At 40.7% G+C, this 22983-nt stretch overlaps 1 protein-coding gene and 1 pseudogene across 1 annotated transcript; one reads left to right on the top strand and one right to left on the bottom strand.

Moving 5' to 3' along the window:
* The first annotated feature begins 16409 nt into the window (after window positions 1-16409).
* On the top strand, window positions 16410-19391 carry LOC147631422 (uncharacterized; annotated as a pseudogene).
* A 2647-nt stretch (window positions 19392-22038) lies between these two features.
* Window positions 22039-22640, bottom strand: LOC147631421 (uncharacterized). The gene has a single exon (XM_086809095.1). It carries the CDS (start codon window positions 22579-22581, stop codon window positions 22039-22041), a length of 543 nt encoding a protein of 180 aa, XP_086665221.1. The 5' UTR covers window positions 22582-22640.
* Between the last annotated feature and the right edge of the window lie 343 nt (window positions 22641-22983).

The following is a 22983-nucleotide window of genomic DNA, read 5'->3' as shown; positions in this document are numbered from 1 at the left end:
CCAGAATGACAAAAACTACCACGAGATAATCGACAATTTATTAAAATCATATGCAACATTATCATTATCATGCATACATCTACTCCAAGGATCATCACTATCAATCCAATCAGACTATGCAAGAAGAATACATCCATACTATGCAAGAAGAATACATGCTTTTACCCCATCTCAAGGGAAAAATATATATTCCAATAGACTACACATGCAAATTAATTGGTATATTGATAGATTTAATGAAAGTCCAAAGATAATTATATTTTAAATAATGAAAAGAGAAAGAATCCAAAATTAAAGAGACACTTACTTGATTAGAAGCATTTCTTCGAGTTAATAAGATGATAAGAGGATTGCCATGATCAAGAAAACCTTAATTCCACATACTACGGAGAATGAGAGTTTTGATGATATAGAGCTTGTACATTGTTTGTTAGTTTTATGCTGTTGGTCATAGCCATGGCAACCACGGTTGTAGTAGTCGTTACAACAATGGCTCGAAGCCTAGTTAACATATCCATATCGTCTTTTAGGGCTACAAACATAGGAACCTTCACCCAAAATATGCGCCCTCTACTTTGCCATTGTAACCTAGAGCAACGGGGGCATCCTTACAAATGACTAGACCAGGGGTGCCCTTGGCTCATATGTCATTGTAGTACCTATGGGAATTTTTGTATGACCCCCTACCTACTAGACTCAATTTACTCCTCTAGGACTCATGCCATTATGGTCACACAACAAGTATTGTCCTTTGTACCATATACTACCCCTTATGTACCAATGCTTCTTCCAGCAGCAAACATCCCTCCCAATTCATCCAGTAGTCTTTACATAAGCATTTGGGAGAGCAGTGAATGAAAGTATAAGGCTAGTCATGAGAGAAAACAAAAAAAAGTAGCTCTAGGAAGGCTACATAAATCATGAAGCTCACGCATAAGTTTAATGGAGAGGGTGATCCTAAAAGACATCTGGAGATCTTTGATAAAGTTTGTGAGGCCTTAGGTTAGAGGGATGATCTTTTGCAAAGACCAATGCCTTTAGCCTTACATTAGATGGCAAGGCTGGTGATTGGTATGGGACCCTCAGAAATAATTTTTAGGTATTAGGGCTAATTTTATGCTTTCTTAAGGAGACAAGGTCAATCAAAAGAGCTACTTGGAGCCTATAATTTGAGCTTTATAGCCCATCACTCCCCTAGAAAAATAGGGTCTAATGTTGTCATTCTCTCTCCTCTTCTCTTTCTAGCAAATGTGTAACTAAGGGGGGCCCAAAATGGATTTTTCTTCCCATTTAGCAAGTTTTATACTTTGAAACTAACCCCAGACCCATATATATGTAAAACATTCAATTTTAAACCTTGATTTCCCCCTAAAACCCACTCTGTCTCATCATTGAATGCCTCCACATTTTTCTCCTTCATTTAATGCCTCCACTTCTCCACCAAATCAGACATCTCTTGTCACTTTCCATATCATCAATCTCGCAATCTACTCTTAACTCTCCCTTTCTCTCTCTCTACTACTGTGAGCTAATGGCATGCAAACACACTCTCTCCTCTCCCTCTCCCTCTCTCTCTCTCTCTCTCTCTCTCTCTCTCTCTCTCTCTCTCTCTCTCTCCTATGACTGCATCCTCCCTCTCTCTAATATCCACTCCTTGTGGAAAGTTATGGCATGCACTCACTCCCTGTAATCTCAACTCCTATTCCTCTCTCTCTCTCTCTCTCTCTCTCTCTCTCTCTCTCTCTCTCTCTCTCTCTCTCTCTCTCTCTCTCTCTCTCTCTCTCTCTCTCTCTACTGTGATCTTAGGGCCTCCCTCTTCTTTTCCACTATCAACTCCTTCTAAGCATGGCATTGCATGAAATCACTACATTGGATTGACACAAGGTGGATTTCCATGTGCGGGTGTTGGAAGAGTATGCACATTTGGGCAAGGTTCATCTCACAGAACATGGGAGGAATGTACGTAGACAAGGGGGTCACACTTGTGTGGATCTATGGGTTGTTGGGCATCTATACCCTCTCTACGATCAAGGAATGTGAAGCCTGTAATAGTATATTCTTAGAATCTCGTGTAACCTTGAGGATGTTAAAATACATGGATCTAGGGCGGCTCATAGCAAATGAGTATAGTCATGATTAATGTAACTAATAAGATGATTAAGAAAATACACAAGGTATTAACAACACAAATCTATCTTGGAACCTAATTGATTTGCGTCTATTGCACATACAGATCATCATGTGTATAATTAGATACCATCCACCTTAGGTCATTTTAATCATGTGCAATTAGTAGGTGATTAGTGTGAGATTAGCATCATTGCCATGGAGAGCTTGGGTCTTCCAAAATCTCAACATGGTATCAGAGCCTCCCCATAGCTCTCCTACCTATCTTCCCTCTTCTCATTAGTCTTCCCACAGCTCAATTAGCACTAATCATATCACTAATCACATCTTATCCATTTCTCCCACTTGTGGCCCAAATTTGACATGCTCTATTCTCTCAATCCTTTGCACCATTGCCTAAACCCTCTTAGCCACACATTTCTCAACCTATTGCTAACCTACACATCCAAGGGTTTGGCCAATTTATCCTCTACCTCCTGATTTTTGTGTTGCAAAAATCGACGGGTTGCTATCCACATTTTTTAATTCATTCTTTCTCTCTACTCACAATTGGGCTAATTCCTCTTAGGTTAAATTTAGCAATGGTGGAGCAAGCAAAAAAAACCAAATGCCAATAAGAAGGCAATAGTTGCTGCAAACTACTGAAAATTGGACTTTAGTAACGTGCACCCCAGTAGCATCTGAGAGATGATTTTGGAAATCCCAACTGTGAAAGTGTGGATCCATGAGACCACATACATGCTTATGCGGAAGGGTCTTTGGGAGATCATTGACAGTGAAGAAGAATCAACCTCTACATCAACAAATCCTCAAAACAATCACAAGGCATTGGGTATAATCTCTCAAAAACCTGGTGATGAAGTGATTCATCACATTATAGGCATCAAAGAACCAAAGGTGGCATGGGAGGAGCTGAACAAGATCTTCGGCACCAAATCAAAGCACTCCAAAATCAACTTGCTCATGCAATTTTACAAAGCAAACAATAAAAGCATGGCCTCACACCAGCAAATTCAAGGCGGTAACACAACAACTCCATGCGATTAAGAAGAAAATTGATGAAGATGAAGCTATTGCTGTATTGCTTAATAGTGTGGATAAAGAGCCATATGACACCATTCTTTCAACACTTCAAAATGTGGATAAAACTCTATCATAAGTAGATTCTTCTTTGTTAGAGTATGAAACAAAACACAAGCCACCCAGAGGAGAGACTGTACTCTTCACCACGAGGAAGATTCAAGAATAACAAAGCCACTACCTCAGGCACAAAGTTACCAAGGTGTTTTCATTGTGGAAAACTTGGTCATGTTATCAATGAGTGTCATAACAAGGACAAGCCTAAACTTGTATGTAATCATTGTGGTAAAATTGGCCACCTAGAAGAAAAGTGCTATGGGGAAAAGAATCCAGCCAACTTCACCGAAGCCATAGATGCTTCAGAAACACTCTTTTAAAGAAAAAGGAAAACATGTATGCTTCACCCCTTCTCTCTACAAAAAGTGCTTAACACTACTTTGGTACCAAAAAAGAACACTTAAGTGTCCTTTTTCGGACGATGTAAATAAAATGCTACTTGCGCTAGGAAAGACATATTCAAAATCCCTCTTGAGGAGTTTGAATATGTAACCTAGTGTGTCTTTAAAAAATGTAACCTTGCAATTTGGATGCTGACACGATAAGGAATTACACCCATAAATAGGACTTGCATGAGACTGCAACTCAGGTTTGAGAAAACCGCCTTATAAGCTTAGAGAAAAAAATCACTAAGCCCCGTGAAAAATTCCAAGTAATTATTTCATATTTGTGTCAAAGATTTTGCCAAGTTTCACATGAAATAAAATTCAATTGAGAGTGTCTAAAATAGTAGGAAGTTGTGTGTGTTTGATACACCACTTTTTAGCATCCATTTGTATCCAAACCAATACATGGTTTTAATGCGTTTGTAAGTTTTTTAAGGTGATACAATGCTTACTCTATCCATTGAGATCTTAAAGTTATATGTAAAAGCCCCTTAGTAAGCTCAAATATTAATTGTTTTAAAATGTCAAAATTGCACACAACAAAAATTATGGATTTAGATTCTTAAGTCATACGCATTACATTCCTTAGTAAACTTGCAACATTTTGTCTGTATAGAATAATTCCGCTAAGGTACATTGTACAAACATAATTTGGGCACCTAAAACCTTTGTTTCATGGTTGTTGAGAGAGAATTTAGAAATTTTGAAAAATGTAGCACGATTCAAAAACTAAGATAGCGCTCAAGTAGCAAGATTTACTTGAGCTTGGGATCCCAAAAAATATGTATTAACTTGGTTTTGAACTATATAATCATTTTCGATTGCCAATTTGCACTAACATAACCCTAGTTTTATGGAAGTACCTCTAGAAGGCCAAATTTTTTCTCTTTTTCAGCATCTTGGTAATTATGAGATTTTTGTTATAGTTCACAAGTAGCTTAGGAACTAGGACCTAAAGGAGATTGTGTTGTTTTGAAACCCCAAGTTCTACCAATTGACTTGTACAAACATGAAAAACATGATTTATTCAAGAAGTTATAGGCATTTTATGGGTTTTTTTACAAAACAGCTTCAAATTTCAATGAAAATTACAAGTTAGAGTTTTTTGTCAAATTTCTAATATAGCTTGTGTTTTGACATCATGAAAAATCCCCTTTATTTTTTGACTTTTAACCGACCTATGGTTGAAACAAGGTATAGAAATGTTGTTTCTAGGTTCCCCAAAAAATTCCAAAGTTTTGGTGAGAAACAGGACACTAAAGTGTCCTCAGGACACTAAAGTGTCCAATTACAGAACTAGTGTTAAGCTTTTGTAAACTAGCCTCTGAGACCGATGATGTAATCATACTGAGAAATGGCCAAAGTAGCCTGTCACTCACCCCTGCCTGTGATTTGCCATGTCGGCATCAAGGGGGGTTAGTGCCAAAGTAGCACATTTGTATCTTGGGTCAAGGCAACCCTAGCACATAGAGGGAGTTAGGAAGAGTGAAAGCTTATTTGTATGACTCGCATCCAACCACCTTGAAGTAGCCCAAAGATTTGGCACCAAGGGGGGGTATTGAGAATTATGGTGCCAAAGTGCACTAGACAAGAGGTATGGAGTGAGAAATTCGCTATGGCAAGTAGACATTTATCCCATATGCTAGGGAAGCCTATGAGATTTGTACCTCCACCCTATAAAAGGGGTCATTTTTCAAGCAATGAATCATCTAATGCATTTTGCACATCTCAAGTCTCTCTATGAGTCCAAGCTAATCTATCTTGGAACCTAATTGATTTGAGTCTATTGCACATACACATCATCATGTGTATAATTAGACACCATCCACCTCACATGTGTAATTAGTAGGTGATTAGTGTGGGATTATCATCATTGCCATGGAGACCTTGGGTCTCCCAAAATCATAAATGCTCTCACTACATATGTGTAACCTTGTGCTTTCCATAAGTCACCTTTTGACCGTTGACTTCACCTTTTACAAGTGACCATACAAATTAACCTTTGACATTAGACCCTTCGTCTATTCCTTTTTTTAATGTGAAAATACTTCTACGTCACGCCACATTATGACTTCGAGGTTGTGTAATGGCACTAGCTCATGACGTGGGCGGGGTCGCAGCATGACACGATCCAAGAGGAGCGGGAGTGGGCTCACCACATAGCTTTTGGGGAGTGGGGTCATGGTGCTGCATGGCTTGGCAAGCGGATCACCACATGGCTTCTATTGGATGGCTGGAACTATGGTGACAAGGGTGCTGTAATACACCTGAATGGTGATGAAGAGCAGAGAGGGTTGCTATCCCGAGTGGTGCAGGCTCTCGTGAGACAAGGGTGCTGCAAAACATGAGGGGTGGTGAGGAGCAGAGAGGGATGCCATCTCGAGTTGTGTTTATGGTGGTGAAGATAATAAGAGAGGGATGCCCTTATGATATTCTGAGCAGAGAAGAGGGGTGCTATCCCAAGGTGAACTGGTGGGGGCGGGGTTGCGGCATGGCATAGCACAGTCCGAGAGGCGGGTGGGCTCACCCCATAGCTCGTATGGAGTGGCGTCACCCTTGTACACACCTTGTCTGGGGGTCAACGTACCGCTCCTAGTGGGGCGAGGTCATGGCATGGCATGGCCTAGCAGGGGGACCTTACCTCACGGCGGGGGCGGGGGCGGGGTCACGACACGACATGGCAAGTATCTAGGGTTGTGTGATAGCACGGCCCAAGGGGGGTTTCTTGCAGAGGTCCTTCCCAAAAAAGGGTGCAACACAAGGACTTCCTAGGACATTATGGCTAGCTGTGGGAGAAATTAAGGCATGTTTTCTTTGCATGTTTCTACCAAAGGGGAAATCTATCTAGACCCTAAGGGTGGTTGTTTTAGGTTGTGGAGGTACACTTACACTCAGGGATGTGAGTGCCAGGTATGTAAATTGACCTTAAGCGTACGAGACTACTTGCGGAGGTAGACATGATGCAGGTCCCAGTCATGGATTGGTTGGGTTTGTCTCACGAAGGGTCAACCTAAGATGGCATCATAAGCGGCATTATGAAAGTCCATGACCACAAATGCGAGGTGGAATGTTATGTGTCATAGACTTTGGTCATGCACTAGGCCCATGGGTTTTGCAGAGTTCCTATCCGCAAGCTTGATCACCAATTTGGTGGAATAAAGGTATGATTGGCCCTAGTTTTCCCAGCATGCATTAGGCCCATGGGTTTTGCAGAGTTCCTATCCGCAAGCTTGATCACCAATTTGGTGGAATAAAGGTATGATTGGCCCTAGTTTTCCCAGCATGTTTGTGTGAGGATGCTTACACCAACACCTCCATCCACGATGCCTTTGACCACATGTCTATTATAGGAAATGGAAATGCTGCATTTGTGTCATCACTTACAAATTATTGTCCCAATGCATTGACGTGAATTGTTGGTGCACCTTTGGGTTGTGGGTGGTGGTGATAGAGTAAGTCTGGATAATGGGGATCAGATTCATCTGAGGAATCTAAGGGAGATTCCTCCTCCACATAAGCCAGTAGTTCGTGTTCCATCCAATCCCGAAGGTCATTCCATAAGTTTAGACTACCTTTTAACAAGGTTCCTATGCGTATGTGAATTTGGGAGGAAAGGAAGGCAGAGAGACTAGACAGGTCGTGTTGATAAGTAGGGGCTTCTTGAGGGGCAGGACCTTGATCATAGGGTGGACCAACAATAAAATATGGAATTTCAATTTGGTCCTTATTTGACAGGTGTGTTGGTCGAGAGGTAGTTGCAATAGGAGGATAAAATACCTCATCAAATTTGGTGTGCGGACCTCCTGAGTTTCTGTAGGACTCTGTGTCATTGTTTGCTTAGAGTTGTTCAATGTGAATGTGGGATTTGGGCTTGGACATTGGTGGAACATGCATGGAGGATAAGGAGGTGCATGAGGGGAAAAATTGCCATTTGTCAACATCATTTTGCTGAACGGAATCTTCCTTGGCCTAGAGCAATTCACCGGGGACCTTGCATGACTTGGTGGTGTGGAAGTTCAGGTTCAATGGGGGATGGTGCGCACTCAAGTACGAGGTCAAAGGCTACGAAAATGGTTAATGGTTCAAGTTGAGCCTCATAATTCTCCACCAGTGTTTGGGCCTACTGCAGACATTGCTTCTCAAAGATGGCATTGGGATATTTGGCTAGCTATTTTTTCTATTTGGTGAGTTTTTTCTAGGTTGCATGGAGGAGTGGCAGTTAGGCACGATCATCGCTCTCAGAGGAGGAGGATGTGGTCTTTGTTGAGCCTGTGTGGATGCTGACCCAATCGTCTTCGTGGGCAACGTGCTTAGAGAGTTGTTTCTTTTGGGATGTGGCCTTCTTTAGCTTGGCCTGCAACCGTGTGACGACATTCAATGGGATAGTAGATATCTTCCCATATCGAACGCTCAACACGTTGAAGGATGGTACGCCTTCGATTGTCGAATGAGAAACTGATTGCAAAGGGCAATCCTTATAGTAATGGTCAATTTCATAGTTATGACATTGTGGTTGCATTAGCATCCATTTCTTTTGAGGGCATTCTGCCACTATATGGGGTTCATGGCGGAGGAAACACATAAGAGATGGTTTCCTTCAAGGGCACCTATAGTGTACTCAAGTGGACCTGGTTGGAATCTTTCCATAAGAAATAGGGTGTGCCTGGAGAGACAACCGTTGGGATGGAAAGATTGGTAGTGGAGAGGGTCGTGGTGGCGCTTTATGTGAGTAGTTTGTTTGGGGTGTGCCACCAGTAAGGTTTGGGGTCCAGGAGGAGAGGAAGGTAATGTTGCATATGAGCTGTGGGTTGTTATTGGCACAGTGGCCAATTGTGTGGAATAGCTTTCTCACATGTTGTCATCATCAAGAAAGATTACCCATTTGCAGGCCTGATCAAAGGTGGAGGGGTCCTTGACCAACAAGTGGTCCGTCAAGTCTTGGATTGTGCAAGCCCAAGAGGAAATGGTCCATTAATTTCTTATCTCACAATTTTTCCCTCTCTTTGCAATGTGAATCAAAGTACTTGATGTGAGCGATGTAGTCAGGTATTGTTTCCTTGGGTTTTTGTTCCAATTAGAACATTTGGATGGCGAGGCTCCATTTGGGCTGTACGGTGTAAATTGGAGAGTGAAGGACTCCCTCACTACGTTGAAAGCAATTTTGTGCCGAGGGTCCAAGGATTGGAACCATTGCACAGCCTTGCCTTCAAGGGTGAGTCCAAGGAGATGGACTTTGGTTGCATCGTCGAATATTTCAAATGCTTGATAGATTTGGATAAAGACCTCGATATGGAATGTGGGGTCTCCAACTCTTTGGAATTTTGGCAGAAGCTCAAATTTTTTTTCCCACATAGGTTTTGTATGTGATGCTTATGGGTACAAGTGTTGTGACACTCCCCTTCCTAGAGCTTGTGCTGCTAAGGTTGCAATGTTAAGTTGTGGCATAAGGGGAGGTTGTGCAAGGGTGGGGGGTGGGAATAGATTCGTGGTGGTGAATAGAGAAGAAGGTACATGAGTGTGCTTGAGGCATCTATCCTGGCCGAGGTGCATGTATGGAGGGGGCCTACTAGACGAGGACTCTTCAAAAATCGTTTCGCCCTCACGGCTAAACATGTGTGGTGTTGCAACCACATGTGAATGTACAATGGGGACCGGGGTGCCGATGAATGGAATGGGGGCATTGGGGGCATGCAACCATGACCTAAAGGTGTCCACAGTGTGCGGGAGAAGCTTAGAAAAGCTTCAATGATGCGTGCGCGAGCCCAAAATAGGAGTTTTAGCTTACTTTTGCCTTTGGTGTGAATGCACCCTTATGGTAAAAATGGTTTTTTGAGGTGTTTCATGCATGTAAAAATGACCCTAGTTAGTTCGGGAGATAGACCAAAAGCATCTCTAAACTTTTAGAAAATTTTGATTTTTTTTTTAAGTTTTTTTTGGTACGGTCATACGCTTATAAGTGAACAGCCATGGCTTTAGTGTGGAACGGCTGTTTGAGTTTTATTTTTTTTTGGGTACGTCCGTATGCTCACAAGCGAACACCCATGGATTTAGTGTGGAATGGTTGTTTGATTTTTTTTATTTTTTATTTTGGTATATAGCCGTATGCTCACAAGCAAACGCCAATGGCTTTAATTTGGAACGGTTGCGGCAAGTGTGAAACGACCATTCGAATCTTTTTATTAAAAGTTTTTTTTTTGGGTAGGTCATATGCTCACAAGCAAACGTCCATGGCTTTAGTGTGGAACAGTCGGTAAGTGTGGAACGGTTCTTTAAATTTTGAAAAAAAGAAATTTTAAAAAACAGTTTTTTTTGGGTACGACCGTATGCTCACAGCAACCACCCCTAGATTTAGTGTGGAATGACCATTCAATTTTTTTTCTATTTTTTTTAAAGTTATTTTTTTAGTATGGCCATATGCTTACAAGTGAACGCCTGTGACTTTAGGATGGAACAACCATGGCAAATGTGAAAGAGCGGTGGCAAGTTGGAATTTGAATTTGAATTTCAATTGGAGGGAAGATAGTGGGAGACAACTAAGACCCTCCAATTAATGCTAGGTAGGTGGGAAAGGGCTAAAGTTAGAGACTACCTCTAAATTAGTGGATTTCAACTAATTTAGAGGTACTTTAGCTTACTGAAAGATTAGTTTTCTTAATCCAAATGTTAATCACTCCTTAACTCTCTTCTTTGCCCTCAAATTAGTTTAAGCATGGGGATTTGATAAGTGGATTAGAAAAATTTATGCTAATCCAAAGGTGTGATCATCTAAAAAAATTTAACTAATTAGGTCACTAATTAATCCACTCAAAAGAGAAAAAAAACTTGACAAAAACGACCAAATTAGTACCAATTCTTACTAATTAGGGCATAATTGGACTGAACAAAGCATACTCTTGAGTCAAGACAAGTGTTTAGAACACTAATGCCACTCTAATTAGTCTAATTGCAAGCAATTAGGCTCACTTTTTTAGTTTTTTGCTCTCTTTAAGTTCACTTATCATACTAACCAGTACGTTAGTGATAATTAGTGAAAATTAAGAGATAGTTTATGGTTTTTTTTTGTTTTTTTGTTTGATTAGTGTTCTATCTAGTAATGCTAGCCTACCTATGCAAAGGAATTAAGCAAAAAAAGGAGCTAAAGATTAACAAAAAGAGTCCAGGTTTAAACAAAACCCCTCTTGATTAAGCTCTTTAATCACCCAAATCACAAGTTTATTTACTCAAACAAGTGATAATCCTACTTTAAACACAAAGCTATACATGAATCTTAACCAAAACATTAAAATAACCAAACAAAACATCAAAATACAAAAAAAATAAAAAAACTATATTCGAAAGAGCCTACCTGGCATCGGGCTATGGGGGCTCCATTGGATTCGAATCAAAGATGGCGTACACAAGTAGCGGATGACACTTCCCAGAGGAAGTGCCAAAAATGTTAACAAAACCCTACACTAACTGTGTCATGGGAAGTTGCCTATTCGCCGAGCTTGAGCATGGCTCATGACCTCCACCGTAGCCGCTTGTCACCGCCATTCTCCCATACTCGTTGTCACACCAAGGTGGTTACTCTACTCTAACGGGTGATGCAAGATTTCTCACAAAGATCACGTGGGATCTCCGTAGAAGTGGATTGCATTGGTCACCCTAATCACTCAAGAGAGAGACAGAGAGATATGAAGCAAGAGGGAACAAGTGATTAGCACTAATCACTTCCAAACCCTAACCGTGCACACCACACATGCTAGCTTAGAGTTACAAGAGAGAGGGAGAGAGAGAACGCTCCACTTCTATTGCACAAATGGGAGAATGAGTTACAAACAAGAGAAATTGGCTTTTATAGTTCCAAGCCTTTTCCCACTAGGCTGCCTGGGAGTAAGTGACCCAAGGCACCCAAAACATAGTTACAAGGCTTTTCTCTATGATTTGGTCGACTTACCAAGATCCTCTTGTCTACTCTTTGACGCTCAATACTTGGGAGCATTCTTAGGGTGTTTCCCTCATCAAATGATGGGATTTATAATATAGCACAGGGTCCATTACATAAGTGTGCGGACATAGCTGTCATAGAAATATGTTAACCAATATGTGGTTAAGAGAGGTGTTTTAGGAGAGAGTCTCAATTTCTAGATCGCCAGTCTCACAGCAGTGCTGCTAATGTTGCTAACTTTTTCTGCTCCCGTCGCGTCGTTGTGTGGCAGTGAAGTCTTGGGTAATTTTTTGTCAACAGTTCTAAATGGTGTTGTGTGTTTTGTATGTACCCTAAATTAGTTTTGGCTAGGTTGAAGATCTCTGACAGTGATCATCAAGGGGTTAAAGTTGGTTCCAAGACATGGTTGAGAAAAAAATTTATTGTGTATGTGATCGATGTAGTCACGTATTGTTTCCTTGGGTTTTTGTTCCAATTAGAACATTTGGATGACGGGGCTCCATTTGGGCCCATAGGGTGCAAATCCAAGAATGAAGGACTCCCTTACTACGTTGAAAGCAATTTTGTGCCGAGGGTCCAAGGATTGGAACCATTGCATAGCCTTGCCTTCAAGGCTGAGTACAAGGAGATGGACTTTTGTTGCATTGTCATATATTTCAAATGCTTGACCAATTTGGTTTAAGACCTCGATATGGAATATGGGGTCTTCAATTCCATGGAATTTTGGTAGAAGTTGAAAATTTTTCCACATAGGTTTTGTATATGACGTTTATGGATGCAAGTGTTGTGACACTCCCCTTCCTAGAGCTTGTGCTAAGGTTGGAATGTCAAGTTGTGGCATAAGGGGAGGTTGTCCAAGGGTGGGGGGTGGGAATAGATTCGTGTGGTAGATAGAGAAGAAGGTACATGAGTGTGCTGGAGGCATCTGTCCTTGTAAGGGTGCATGTAGCCACTAGACGAGGGCTCTTCAAAAATCGTTTTGCCCTCATGGCCAAACGTGTGTGTGGCATTGCAACCACATGTAAATGTGCAATGGAGACCGAGGTGCCGATGAATGGAATGGGAGCATCGGTGGGGGCATGCAACCATGACGTAAAGGTATCCACGGTGTGCGGCGGAGAAGCTTAGAAAAGCTTCAATGATGCGCGCCTGAGCCTGAAATAGGAGTTTTAGCTCACTTTTGCCTTGTGTGTGAACGTACCCTTAAGGCAAAAATTGGTCTTTTAGGGTGTTTCATGAATGTAAAAATGACCCTAGTGAGTTCAGGAGATGGACCAAAAGCACCTCTAAACTTTTAGAAAATTTTGATGTTTTTGTGATTTTTTTTTTGGTACGGTCATACACTCACAAGCGAACACCCATGGCTTTAGTGTGGAACGACTGTTTGAATTTTTTTGGGTAGAATGGTTGTTCGATTTTTTTTTGGTAGAGCCGTATGCTCACAAGCAAACGCCCATGGCTTTAATTTGGAACACCTGCGACGGCAAGTGTGAAATGACCATTCGAATCTTTTTATTAAAAGTTTTTTTTTGGGTAGGTCATACGCTCACAAGCGAACGCCCATGGCTTTATTGTGGAATGGCCACAAGTGTGGATCATTTTTTTAAATTTTTTGGATATTTTGTTTTTGGTACGACAGTATGCTCACAGCGAACACCCCTGGATTTAGTGTGGAACGCCTGTTCAAATTTTTTTATTTTTTTTGAAAAAAAAAGTTTTTTTTTTAGTACGGCCATATGCTTGCAAGTGAACCCCTGTGGCTTTAGGATGGAGCAGCCATGGCAAATGTGGAACAGTCGTGGCAAGTTGAAATTTGAATTTGAATTTCAAATTAGAGGGAAGTGAGTGGGAGACAACTAAGACCCTCTCATTAATGCTAGGTAGGTGGGAAAGGACTAAAGTTAGAGACTACCTCTAAATTAGTGGATTTCAACTAATTTAGATGTACTCTAGATTAATGAAAGATTAGTTTTTTTAATCCCAATGTTAATCACTCCTTAACAAGGCTCTTCTTTGCCCTTAATTACTCCTAATTGTTGGTGAGGAGTTTAAGCATGGGGATTTGATAGGTGGATTAGCAAAATTTATGCTAATCCAAAGGTGTGATTATCTGAAAATAATTTAACTAATTAGGTCACTAATTAATCCACTCAGAATTAAAAAAATTAGGTCACTAATTAATCCACTCAGAATTAAAAAAATTAGACAAAAGAGACCAAATTAGTGCCAATTCTTGCTAATTAGGGCCTAATGAATAAAGCATAAATTTGAGTCAAGATAAGTGTTTAGAAACTAATGCCACTCCAATTAGTCTAATTACAAGCAATTAGGCATCTCTTTTTTAGTTTTTTCCTCTCTTTAAGTTCACTTATCATACTAACCAGTACGTTAGTGAGAATTAGTAAAAATTAAGGGATAGCTTTTGGTTTTTTTGTAGTTTTTTTGTTTGATTAGTGTTCTATCTAGTAATGCTAGCCTACCTATGCAAAGTAATTAAGCAACCCAAATCACAAGTTTTTTTATTGAAACAAGTGATAATCCTACTCTAAACACAAAGCTATACATAAATCTTAACAAAAATATTCAAACAACCAAAAAAAACATTAAAATGTTAAAAAAAATAAAAACTATATGCGAAAGAGCGGACTATGGGGGCTCCGTTGGATTCGAATCAAAGATGGTGTAGACAAGTAGCGGATGGCACTTCCTAGAAGCGGTGCCAAAAATGTTAAGGAAACCCTACACTAACCGTGTCGTGGGAAGTTTCCTATCCGCCGAGCATGGCTCACAAGCTCCACGGTAGCCGCTTGTCACCGCCGTTCTCCCTACTCATTTTGTCACACCAAGGCAGTTACTCTAATTCAACTGGTGATGCAAGATTTCTCACAAAGATCAGTGGGATCTCCGCAGAAGTGGATTGCATTCGTCAGCCTAATCACTCAAGAGAGAGACAGAGAGATAGGAAGCAAGAGAGGGAACAAGTGATTAGCACTAATCACTCCCAAACCCTAACCTATAAGTACACCACGCATGCTAGATTAGAGTTACAAGAGAGAGGGAGAGAGAGAGAGAGAACGCTCCACTTCTATTGCACAAATGGGAGAATGAGTTACAAACAAGAGAAATTGGCTTTTATAGTTCAGGGCCTTTTCCCACTAGGCCGCTTGGGAGTAAGTGACCCAAGCACCCAAAACATAGTTACAAGGCTTTTCTCTTTGGTTTGGCGAACCGACCAAGATCCTCTTGTCTATTCTTTGAAGCTCAATACTTCGGAGCGTGTTTAGGGCATTTCCCTCATCAAATGATGGGATTTACAATATAGCACGGGCGTCCATTACTACAGAAGTGTACGAACATAGCTGTCATAGGAATGTGTTAGGGTAGAAGCATGTTAACGTGCTACGCTTTTTATGCTAGTTCACATGTGTGAACAAGCATTCCTAGTTAGCATAAGTTTAGGCATGTAAGTCACTATATTAGTAATCATATTTAAAACTTCTGGCTGATACAAAAAGCTCAAATGAGCACTTTAAAAAAAAAGAATAATCAATGAAAGTTGTGGTATATTGAATTACGAGCTAGTCTTTGAAGCTAGTTAGCACGGGCGTTACAGCGGAGTGGTGGGATGATGAAGTGCAAAGGCCAGAGCACCATGGAGCTCGCAAGCAAGGCGGCGCATTCGCGTTCTCCTATACATAGAAAATGCAGAGCCCCTTCTGCTTCTCCATCTCCTTGCAAAAGCGCAAACCGATCTCAAGGTTCCCCAATGTCCCTCTCGGGTACTCTCTCTCTCTCTCTCTCTCTCTCTCTCTCTCTCTCTCTCTCTCTCTCTCTCTCTCTCTCTCTCTCTCTCTCTTGTGCGGGTTCTGTGTGTTTTCTCTTCTACTTTCGGCTTCAGTACCACAAGAAGCTCCATGCAATACAGTTGAACACATTTCCATGCAATATAGTTGAGCACATTTCCCTTTACAGTTGAGCACATTTTCCTTTGATGTGTGCAGGCCGATGGAAAGCTCCGAAGGTCGTGATCCCCATGCAAGAAAAATTCTATACAACTTTGGTAGAGTTCAATGCTGCTTATGGCCTTTCCATGGAGGGTCTAGATCCCAAAATGGTTAAGTGGGAGCAGGTCACTGATGCTGAATGGTTCAGTGTGTTCAAACAAACAAAGGATCCCAGCCAGTACCGCATCAAATGCAGCACCATCCACATCGAAATGTATGAGTCGATGATGACCCAACCAACATGGAAATTTCCTCTGCATTTGCAAAGGGTTTCGCTACCGTGATTGCAAGCGGGATAGCCATTAGGTTCAATTGGGCCGAGTTTGCAGGATATTCGAGAGAAGGGCTATTATGAGGGCCATGTTAACAAGTGGAGACTACGCAATCTTCAGCTTCCAGCTTCAAAAATTGAGGATGAGTCTGCTGACATCTGCAAGGAAAACATGGCATTGGCAGGAAAGAGTATTGCCAAATCTACCAAGGCCACACTTTAGCCTCATCAAGATAGTCAACAAGAGATGGAAGCTTCTTCATTTTGTGGGTTGGAGGAATGGGAGTGCATGAAGGCAGTTGTCCTTCAAATGAAAACACAGCTACATTATGAGAAACAGAATCTAAACAATGTGCAAGAGGGCCTGGAACTTGCTAGGGCTTTGAACGCAAAAAATGCGAAGGTCACTCGTATTGTCATGGCCATGAGACAGAGGTTGCAAGCAGCTGAGATGGAGTTGCAGGCTCTATTGCAAAGCAATGATGTGGATGCCCGGCGCGCGAAAGATGGAGCTTGAAGTCAGAATAGAGACAACCAAAGACACCATAGAGACTATGGGGTTTCCTCTTCGTGAAGATGACCCCATAGGTAGTGACATAGACATAACCTGTAAACTGGTAAGTGTCCGTAAGTTTCATCTCTGCACTTTATGTTTGGTACATGTGCTCAGGTAACTCATGTACTTACCATGCTCTTTTTGTCTTGGTTTTGTAGGTTGAGGTGGAAATTGCAAAATCCAAGGTGCAGAACTCTGAAAGCCAACTTGAACTTTTGATGCACATGCAGTCCAAGCTGCAGGGCTCGTTTCTCCAAACTGCCCTAACTAATCTAGCCCTTGCTAGTTTTATGAAGGATAGAGAGGTGCAAGACAGCATCGGAACAAACCTGTGTACTGGCTGTGGTCTGCCCCTTGAGGTCCAACCATTCCTTGCAATGGTCAAGCTCCCTTGTGAGCATAATTATCACCTTCTATGCTTTGTTGCTACATGCTCCCTTGGGACTGTATGTAGGGCTTCCTTCTGCAAAAAAAGCATACCAACTGCATGGTTGTGCAACCTTGCAACACAACGACATCCAACCACACCAGAGATTGGTAAGAAACCATACTTTAATGTATGCTTGCTAGCTAGCATACAGGACATACAGTCTGCAAGCTTGATCATATTAGGAATAAAAGGTGTGCTAGTTAGCATAATGAATATGCTAATTAGCATGCCAGGTATGCTAGTTATCATACTAGATATGCTAGTTAGCATATACAGTATGACAGTTAGCATATTGCATATGCTAATTAACATATCCAGTATACTAGTTAGCATACTAGATATGCTAGTAGGATGCTAACTAGCATATACCGTATATGCTAGTTAGCATACCCTGCATGCTAACTAGCATCCTCGTTAGCATACTCTGTATGCTAACTAGCATCCTAGTAAGCATACCCTGTATACTAACTAGCATAGCATATATGCTAGTTAGCATACCCAATACGCTAACAAGCATACCGGATATGCTAATTAGCATATCAAGTAGGCCTACTAGCATATCCAGTATGCTAACTAGCATACGGGATATGTTAACTAGCATGCTAACTAGCATACCGGATATGCTAGCGTATCCAGAATGCTAATAAACACAATGGATATGCTAGTTAGGATACTGGATACGCTAACTAGCATACAAGATACACTAATTAGCGTATCCAATATGCTAACTAGCACACTGGATATGCTAGTTGGATGAGTGGATGCTAATTAGCATTATGCTAATTAGCATATTGAATATGCTAGTAAGCATATTGGGTATGCTTATTAGCATACCGGAGTTAGCATATTGAATGCAGATTAGCATATCCAGTATGCTAGTTAGCATATTGGATTGCTATCTGAAATGCTAATTAGCATACAGGATATGCTAATTAGCATATCCTGTATGCTAACTAGCATACTGGTTATGCTAATTAGCATACTGAATATGCTAGTTAGCATACTTGATATGCTATTAAGCATGTTGGATATGCTAATTACCAATTTTTATATGCTAGGAAGCATTTTGGAGCATATTGGATTAGCTTAGAGGTTATAAGGCCTACTAGTTAGCATACTAGGTATGCTAGTTAGCATATTGGATATGCTTATTAGCATACCGGATATGCTAGCTGGAATGATAGTTAGCATACAGGATATACTAATTAGCATATCTAGTATGCTGGTTAGTATATTGGATATGCTAATTAGCATATCCTGTATGCTAACTAGCATACTGGATATGCTAATTAAAATACTTGATATGCTATTAAGCATGTTGGATATGCTAATTAGCATATACTGTGCCCTAGTAAGCACATAGAAGCTTTTGGGTACACTTGAATTGCTTAGAGATTATAAGGTTTACTAGTTAGCATACTTGGTATGCTTGTTATCATACTTGATATTCTAGTTAGCATATATGATTATGCTAGCTAGCATACACGGGAATGCTAATTAGCATACTGACCTAGCTGCACACATAGTTAGCATCTCGGGGGGGTCACTCGTATAAATATGTATCACGTGGGTTCAACAGAAGGACATTTTAAATATTTAAAACTTACAGAAATATATTTATAGAGGGGATTTATTTATTATATTTTAAAAAAAATTTACAGATTTTAATGGGAAAGGATACATTATATTCACTAAAAAATTCACAGATAAGGGACTTTTTAAATAGGCCTTGAACGCACGTGATATAGAGGATTTACATATAGTGACCCCCCCGAGGTTAGCATATGAAACATACTATGTAGCAGACATGCTTATAAAGGGTGTAATCAAAGATTTTTTTGTTGCAGGCCTCTCAAAGCCCCTACATGATGTGGGCAGTGTGCATGACGCCAAAGGTAAGGGAAAGGCTGCAACAACTGAGAACCCTTCGACTGAGAAGGGTGGTGAGCTAGATACAATGAATGAAGGAGTAGATGCGGGATCCCAGCAAATGCAAAGTGCAAGCATGAAAACAACAGAGGAAGGCGGTGACGTGAGCAGTAAATCAGAAGAAGATGATTTTTTTGTCATGGTTCCTCATGCGCGTGCCATGCCTGCTGCAATTGACACAGTAAAAACTTCTCAGCAGACAATGGCTAGTGCCAGTGCATCAGGGGAAACATTGAAGACTAACAGCATAGAGGACTCGCAAGAAGTTGGTGATAACAACCCTCTCGAGGGTTTTTTGTGAAAGGCTAAGGCAAAGAGAAAAGTGGGCCCGGAAGAGGTACCTGAAGAAACTGCAAGCAACGGCTATGGTTCCCCAAAGAAGATGGAGGACAAAGCTGAAAGCACCAAAGGTGAAAAGAAAGCCACCCGCTCAAGAGCTTGCAAAAAACTGTGTTAAGACCTTTCCTTTTTTGCCCAGATTCTGTACTGTAAGCAGGCAACTGTCACTGTTCAGTTGTTTAGCCTTTACTTAGTGTTCCCATACCTATGCCCTTCACTCTTATGGCTATGCCATTTTGAAAACCTAATGCCTCTTGTGGCTGTCATGTAATTTTTTTTATTTTCCCGGTGAAAATGTCTTTGTGTAATATAATGTTGAGCAGCAGTCCATTATAATTTTTTGCCAATCTATGAACTTCTTCACTTCGTATCGCTGTTTCTTTGCAGAGGAAGAGAAACTGGCATTAATTGCCTTGCCTGATGTAAATGCGGCCATGAAATGGTAAAAATTACGGAAATGGCGAGTCCACAAAGCCAGGCAGATAAGGAGATAAAAATTGGAGATTGAAAAGCGGCTCGAACGATATTCATAGCGTGCCCGTAGAATTTTTGAGCGCCTAAATTATGTTCACCCATCAGGGGAGGTTATATATGCTGAATGGTATCCTCTTCCAGACCCAATATGGGTGCCTAAGCGACTGTGTGATGAAAAAAGGGCTCTTTTACTAGATCTCAACGGTCTTTTGCTGAGGGTGGTAGAGACTCGCTTCGGCAAAAAGCCCCCTGCATATGCAGATGAAATGTTAAAATACAATGTAGAGGATAAGCAGGTGTTCTGTCACAAGGACAGCCACATGTTTTTGGACTGGTGTCTTCAGTTCTTCAGTGTGTATATTTGGAGCACAAGCATGCATCGTAAAGTCATGAATATTTGCAGGGCTGTTTTTAAATTGCAAGTGCCAAGGATTGTCGATTTTTTTACGCAAGAGCACTGCAGTCCACAACCCTGGCAGATCTTGAATAAACCTGTGTTTATGAAAGATTTAGCCTTGTTTTGGAAATACAATCCGGCATACAACGCCCAAAACACGCTTCTAATTGATGATAGCCTCTACAAAGTGTTTCAGAACCCAGCACAAGCTTGGCTCGTTACTCCGAAGCTAGAGGACCAGAGTGCTGAGGAGAGACAACAGCTTCTTATAGAAACTTTGAAAGACTGGCTTTTTCTTTGGCTGCAGTCGAATGATCGGGCAGCGTATGTGGCTGACAATTTCTTTGATACAGGCTCTGATAACCTCTCTGATGCAGTCATTAAACAGTTGCTAGAGGCTGAGAGACAACCAAAAGGAAGATGACCTAGAAGCAGAGAGAGAGGAGAAAGCTAGGCTGGAGAGGGAAAGAAAAGAAAAGGAACAACAGAGAGGCGACCTAGAAGCAGAGAGAAAGGAAAAAGCAGAGGAAAAGGAGAAAGCAGAGAAAAAGGAGGGAGCAAAAAAGCCCGGTCACTACAAACGCCCTCTGAGGAGGCCTAAAGATTTTTGGCGGGTGTGACTCATTGTAAAATTAAACCCTATGTAATGTTATTTGATGCTGGAAGTTAATGATGAGATAATCTTTTCAACAGTTGCCTCCTACTATTCCATTTTTATGTGTTACAGAATTATGTATTGGGTTTTTTGTTAGGTAGCACACACTATAAAGTAGCAAGTATACAGTTAGCACTGTGGTAGTTAGCATACACTATATGCTAGTTAGCATAATCCTGTATGCTAGTTAGCACACTATATAGCAGCTAGTTAGTATACAGTTAGCATATATTGTGCTTGTTAGCATACACTATATGCTAGTTAGCATATACTGTATATGCTAGTCAGCATATACTGTTTGCTAGTTAGCATACAGTATATGCTAACTAGCATATACTATATGCTAGTTAGCATACACTTTATGCTAGTTAGCACACACTATGTAGAAGCTTGTTAGTAAATAATTATCATATACTATGGTAGTTAGCATATAATATATGCTAGTTAGCATATATTGTATGCTAGTAAGCACACGCTATATAGTAGCTAGTGAGTATATAGTTAGCATATACTGTGCTAGTTAGCATACCCTATATGCTAGTTAGCATACACTATATGCTAGTTAGCATACGCTATATGCTAGTAAGCACACAATATAAATTAGGTAGTCAGTATACAGTTAACATGTACTGTGTGCGAGTTAGCATACAGTATATGCTAGTTAGCCTATACTATATACTAGTTAGCATACTATATATACTAGTTAGCATACACTGTATGCTAGTTAGCATACGCTTTATGCTAGCATACACTGTATGCTAGTTAGCATACGCTTTATGCTAGCTAGCACACACTTTGTAGAAGCTTGTTAGTCAGCATATACTGTATATGCTAGTCAGCATATACTGTTTGCTAGTGTTAGCATATGGTATATGCTAACTAGCATATACTGTATGCTAGTTAGCATACGCTTTATGCTAGTTAGCACACACTATGTAGAAGCTTGTTAGTAAACAATTATCATATACTGCGGTAGTTAGCATACACTATATGCTAGTTAGCATATATTGTATGCTAGTAAGCACACGCTATATAGTAGCTAGTGTGCATACAGTTAGCATATATTGTACTAGTTAGCATACACTATATGCTAGTTGGCATATACTGTATGCTAGTTTAGCATATGCTATATGCTAGTAAGCACACAATATAAATTAGGTAGTTAGTATACAGTTAACATATACTGTGCGAGTTAGCATACAGTATATGCTAGTTAGCCTATACTATGTACTAATTAGCATACTTTATATGCTAGCTAGGATACACTGTATGCTAGTTAGCATACGCTTTATGCTAGCTAGCACACATTTTGTAGAAGCTTGTTAGTACACAATTAGCATATACTGTGGTAGTAGTAAGCATACACAAGATACAAAATAGAATAAAAGACCATGATGCTCATGTCAAAAACCGAATGGCATGCTGTTATAGATTGCTTCATAATCTTCGGGGGTGATTGTGTACATTTGCCTTCTCTTTTGCATGTGTTTCATGGGTATCTTGATACAATGTACAAGATTTGAAAGTATGTGAACAACAGGTTGATTGTAGTCTAGTTTGAAGGTGTATGCATCCACTTGCTTGTAATACAGTCCTTTCACGACATAAGAGCCTTTGTCAATTACATTGTTCCACTCATCAATGTAACCCTGTTTTATCTTTTCTTTTACTGCAATGCACTTTACCAAGTAAAAGTCTACATTCTCATCATTGGTTGTAGCATCCGGATTCACTGCAAAAGTGTCACCAACACACAAAGCACTACTTAATGCATCATGGTGGCCTTCATACACGAATTTTTCATATCCAATGATCTGTCCTTCAAGGGCATCATCAGTCGGAGTGTCTTCTTCATCCTCAACTTCATCAGACAATGGCATCAGAATGTGATAATCCCAAGGTTGCACATGAGATTTGTTAGTGCAGCGATTCCAACTATGGTTCATGCATGCATCACAAAAGCATGCCAATGGTCTTGTGGCAATGGCAGTTGCATCCTGCCGGTTGTGACCGCGAAAAGCATGCAAGGTGCGAGACTTCTCAACCGTGGCACAATTCCATTTAACCTCCTTGTTTACATCACCTACTTTGATCTCCCAAAACACACGGGCACATTCCCTTTCTTTTAGAGGATATGATGCAGCTGCTCCCTTTGATAGGTTGGCTTGGCAATAGACAACCACATCTACAGCACACTTTAAAGTGGCCCCATTAGGCTTCAGCTGTTCATGTGTCAACGATCTTTTAACAACTGCGCCTGCACCGTCATTCTCTCCCTTGCCATGTCCTGATCCAAAGAAGAACCAGCTCATCTCCATTCCTGTGAGTCCAGCATACCTTGCAACAAA

This window comes from Cibotium barometz, chromosome 15 (assembly GCF_041138505.1).
Source record: "Cibotium barometz isolate CiBa-2024 chromosome 15, ASM4113850v1, whole genome shotgun sequence".
NCBI classification, from domain to species: Eukaryota; Viridiplantae; Streptophyta; class Polypodiopsida; order Cyatheales; family Cibotiaceae; genus Cibotium; species Cibotium barometz.
This window is presented reverse-complemented; position numbering and strand designations above follow the sequence as displayed.

Bases quoted from the DNA above. Each gene is read 5' to 3' on its own strand.
- LOC147631421 (XM_086809095.1), bottom strand. From the start codon at position 22,581: ATGAACCATAGTTGGAATCGCTGCACTAACAAATCTCATGTGCAACCT.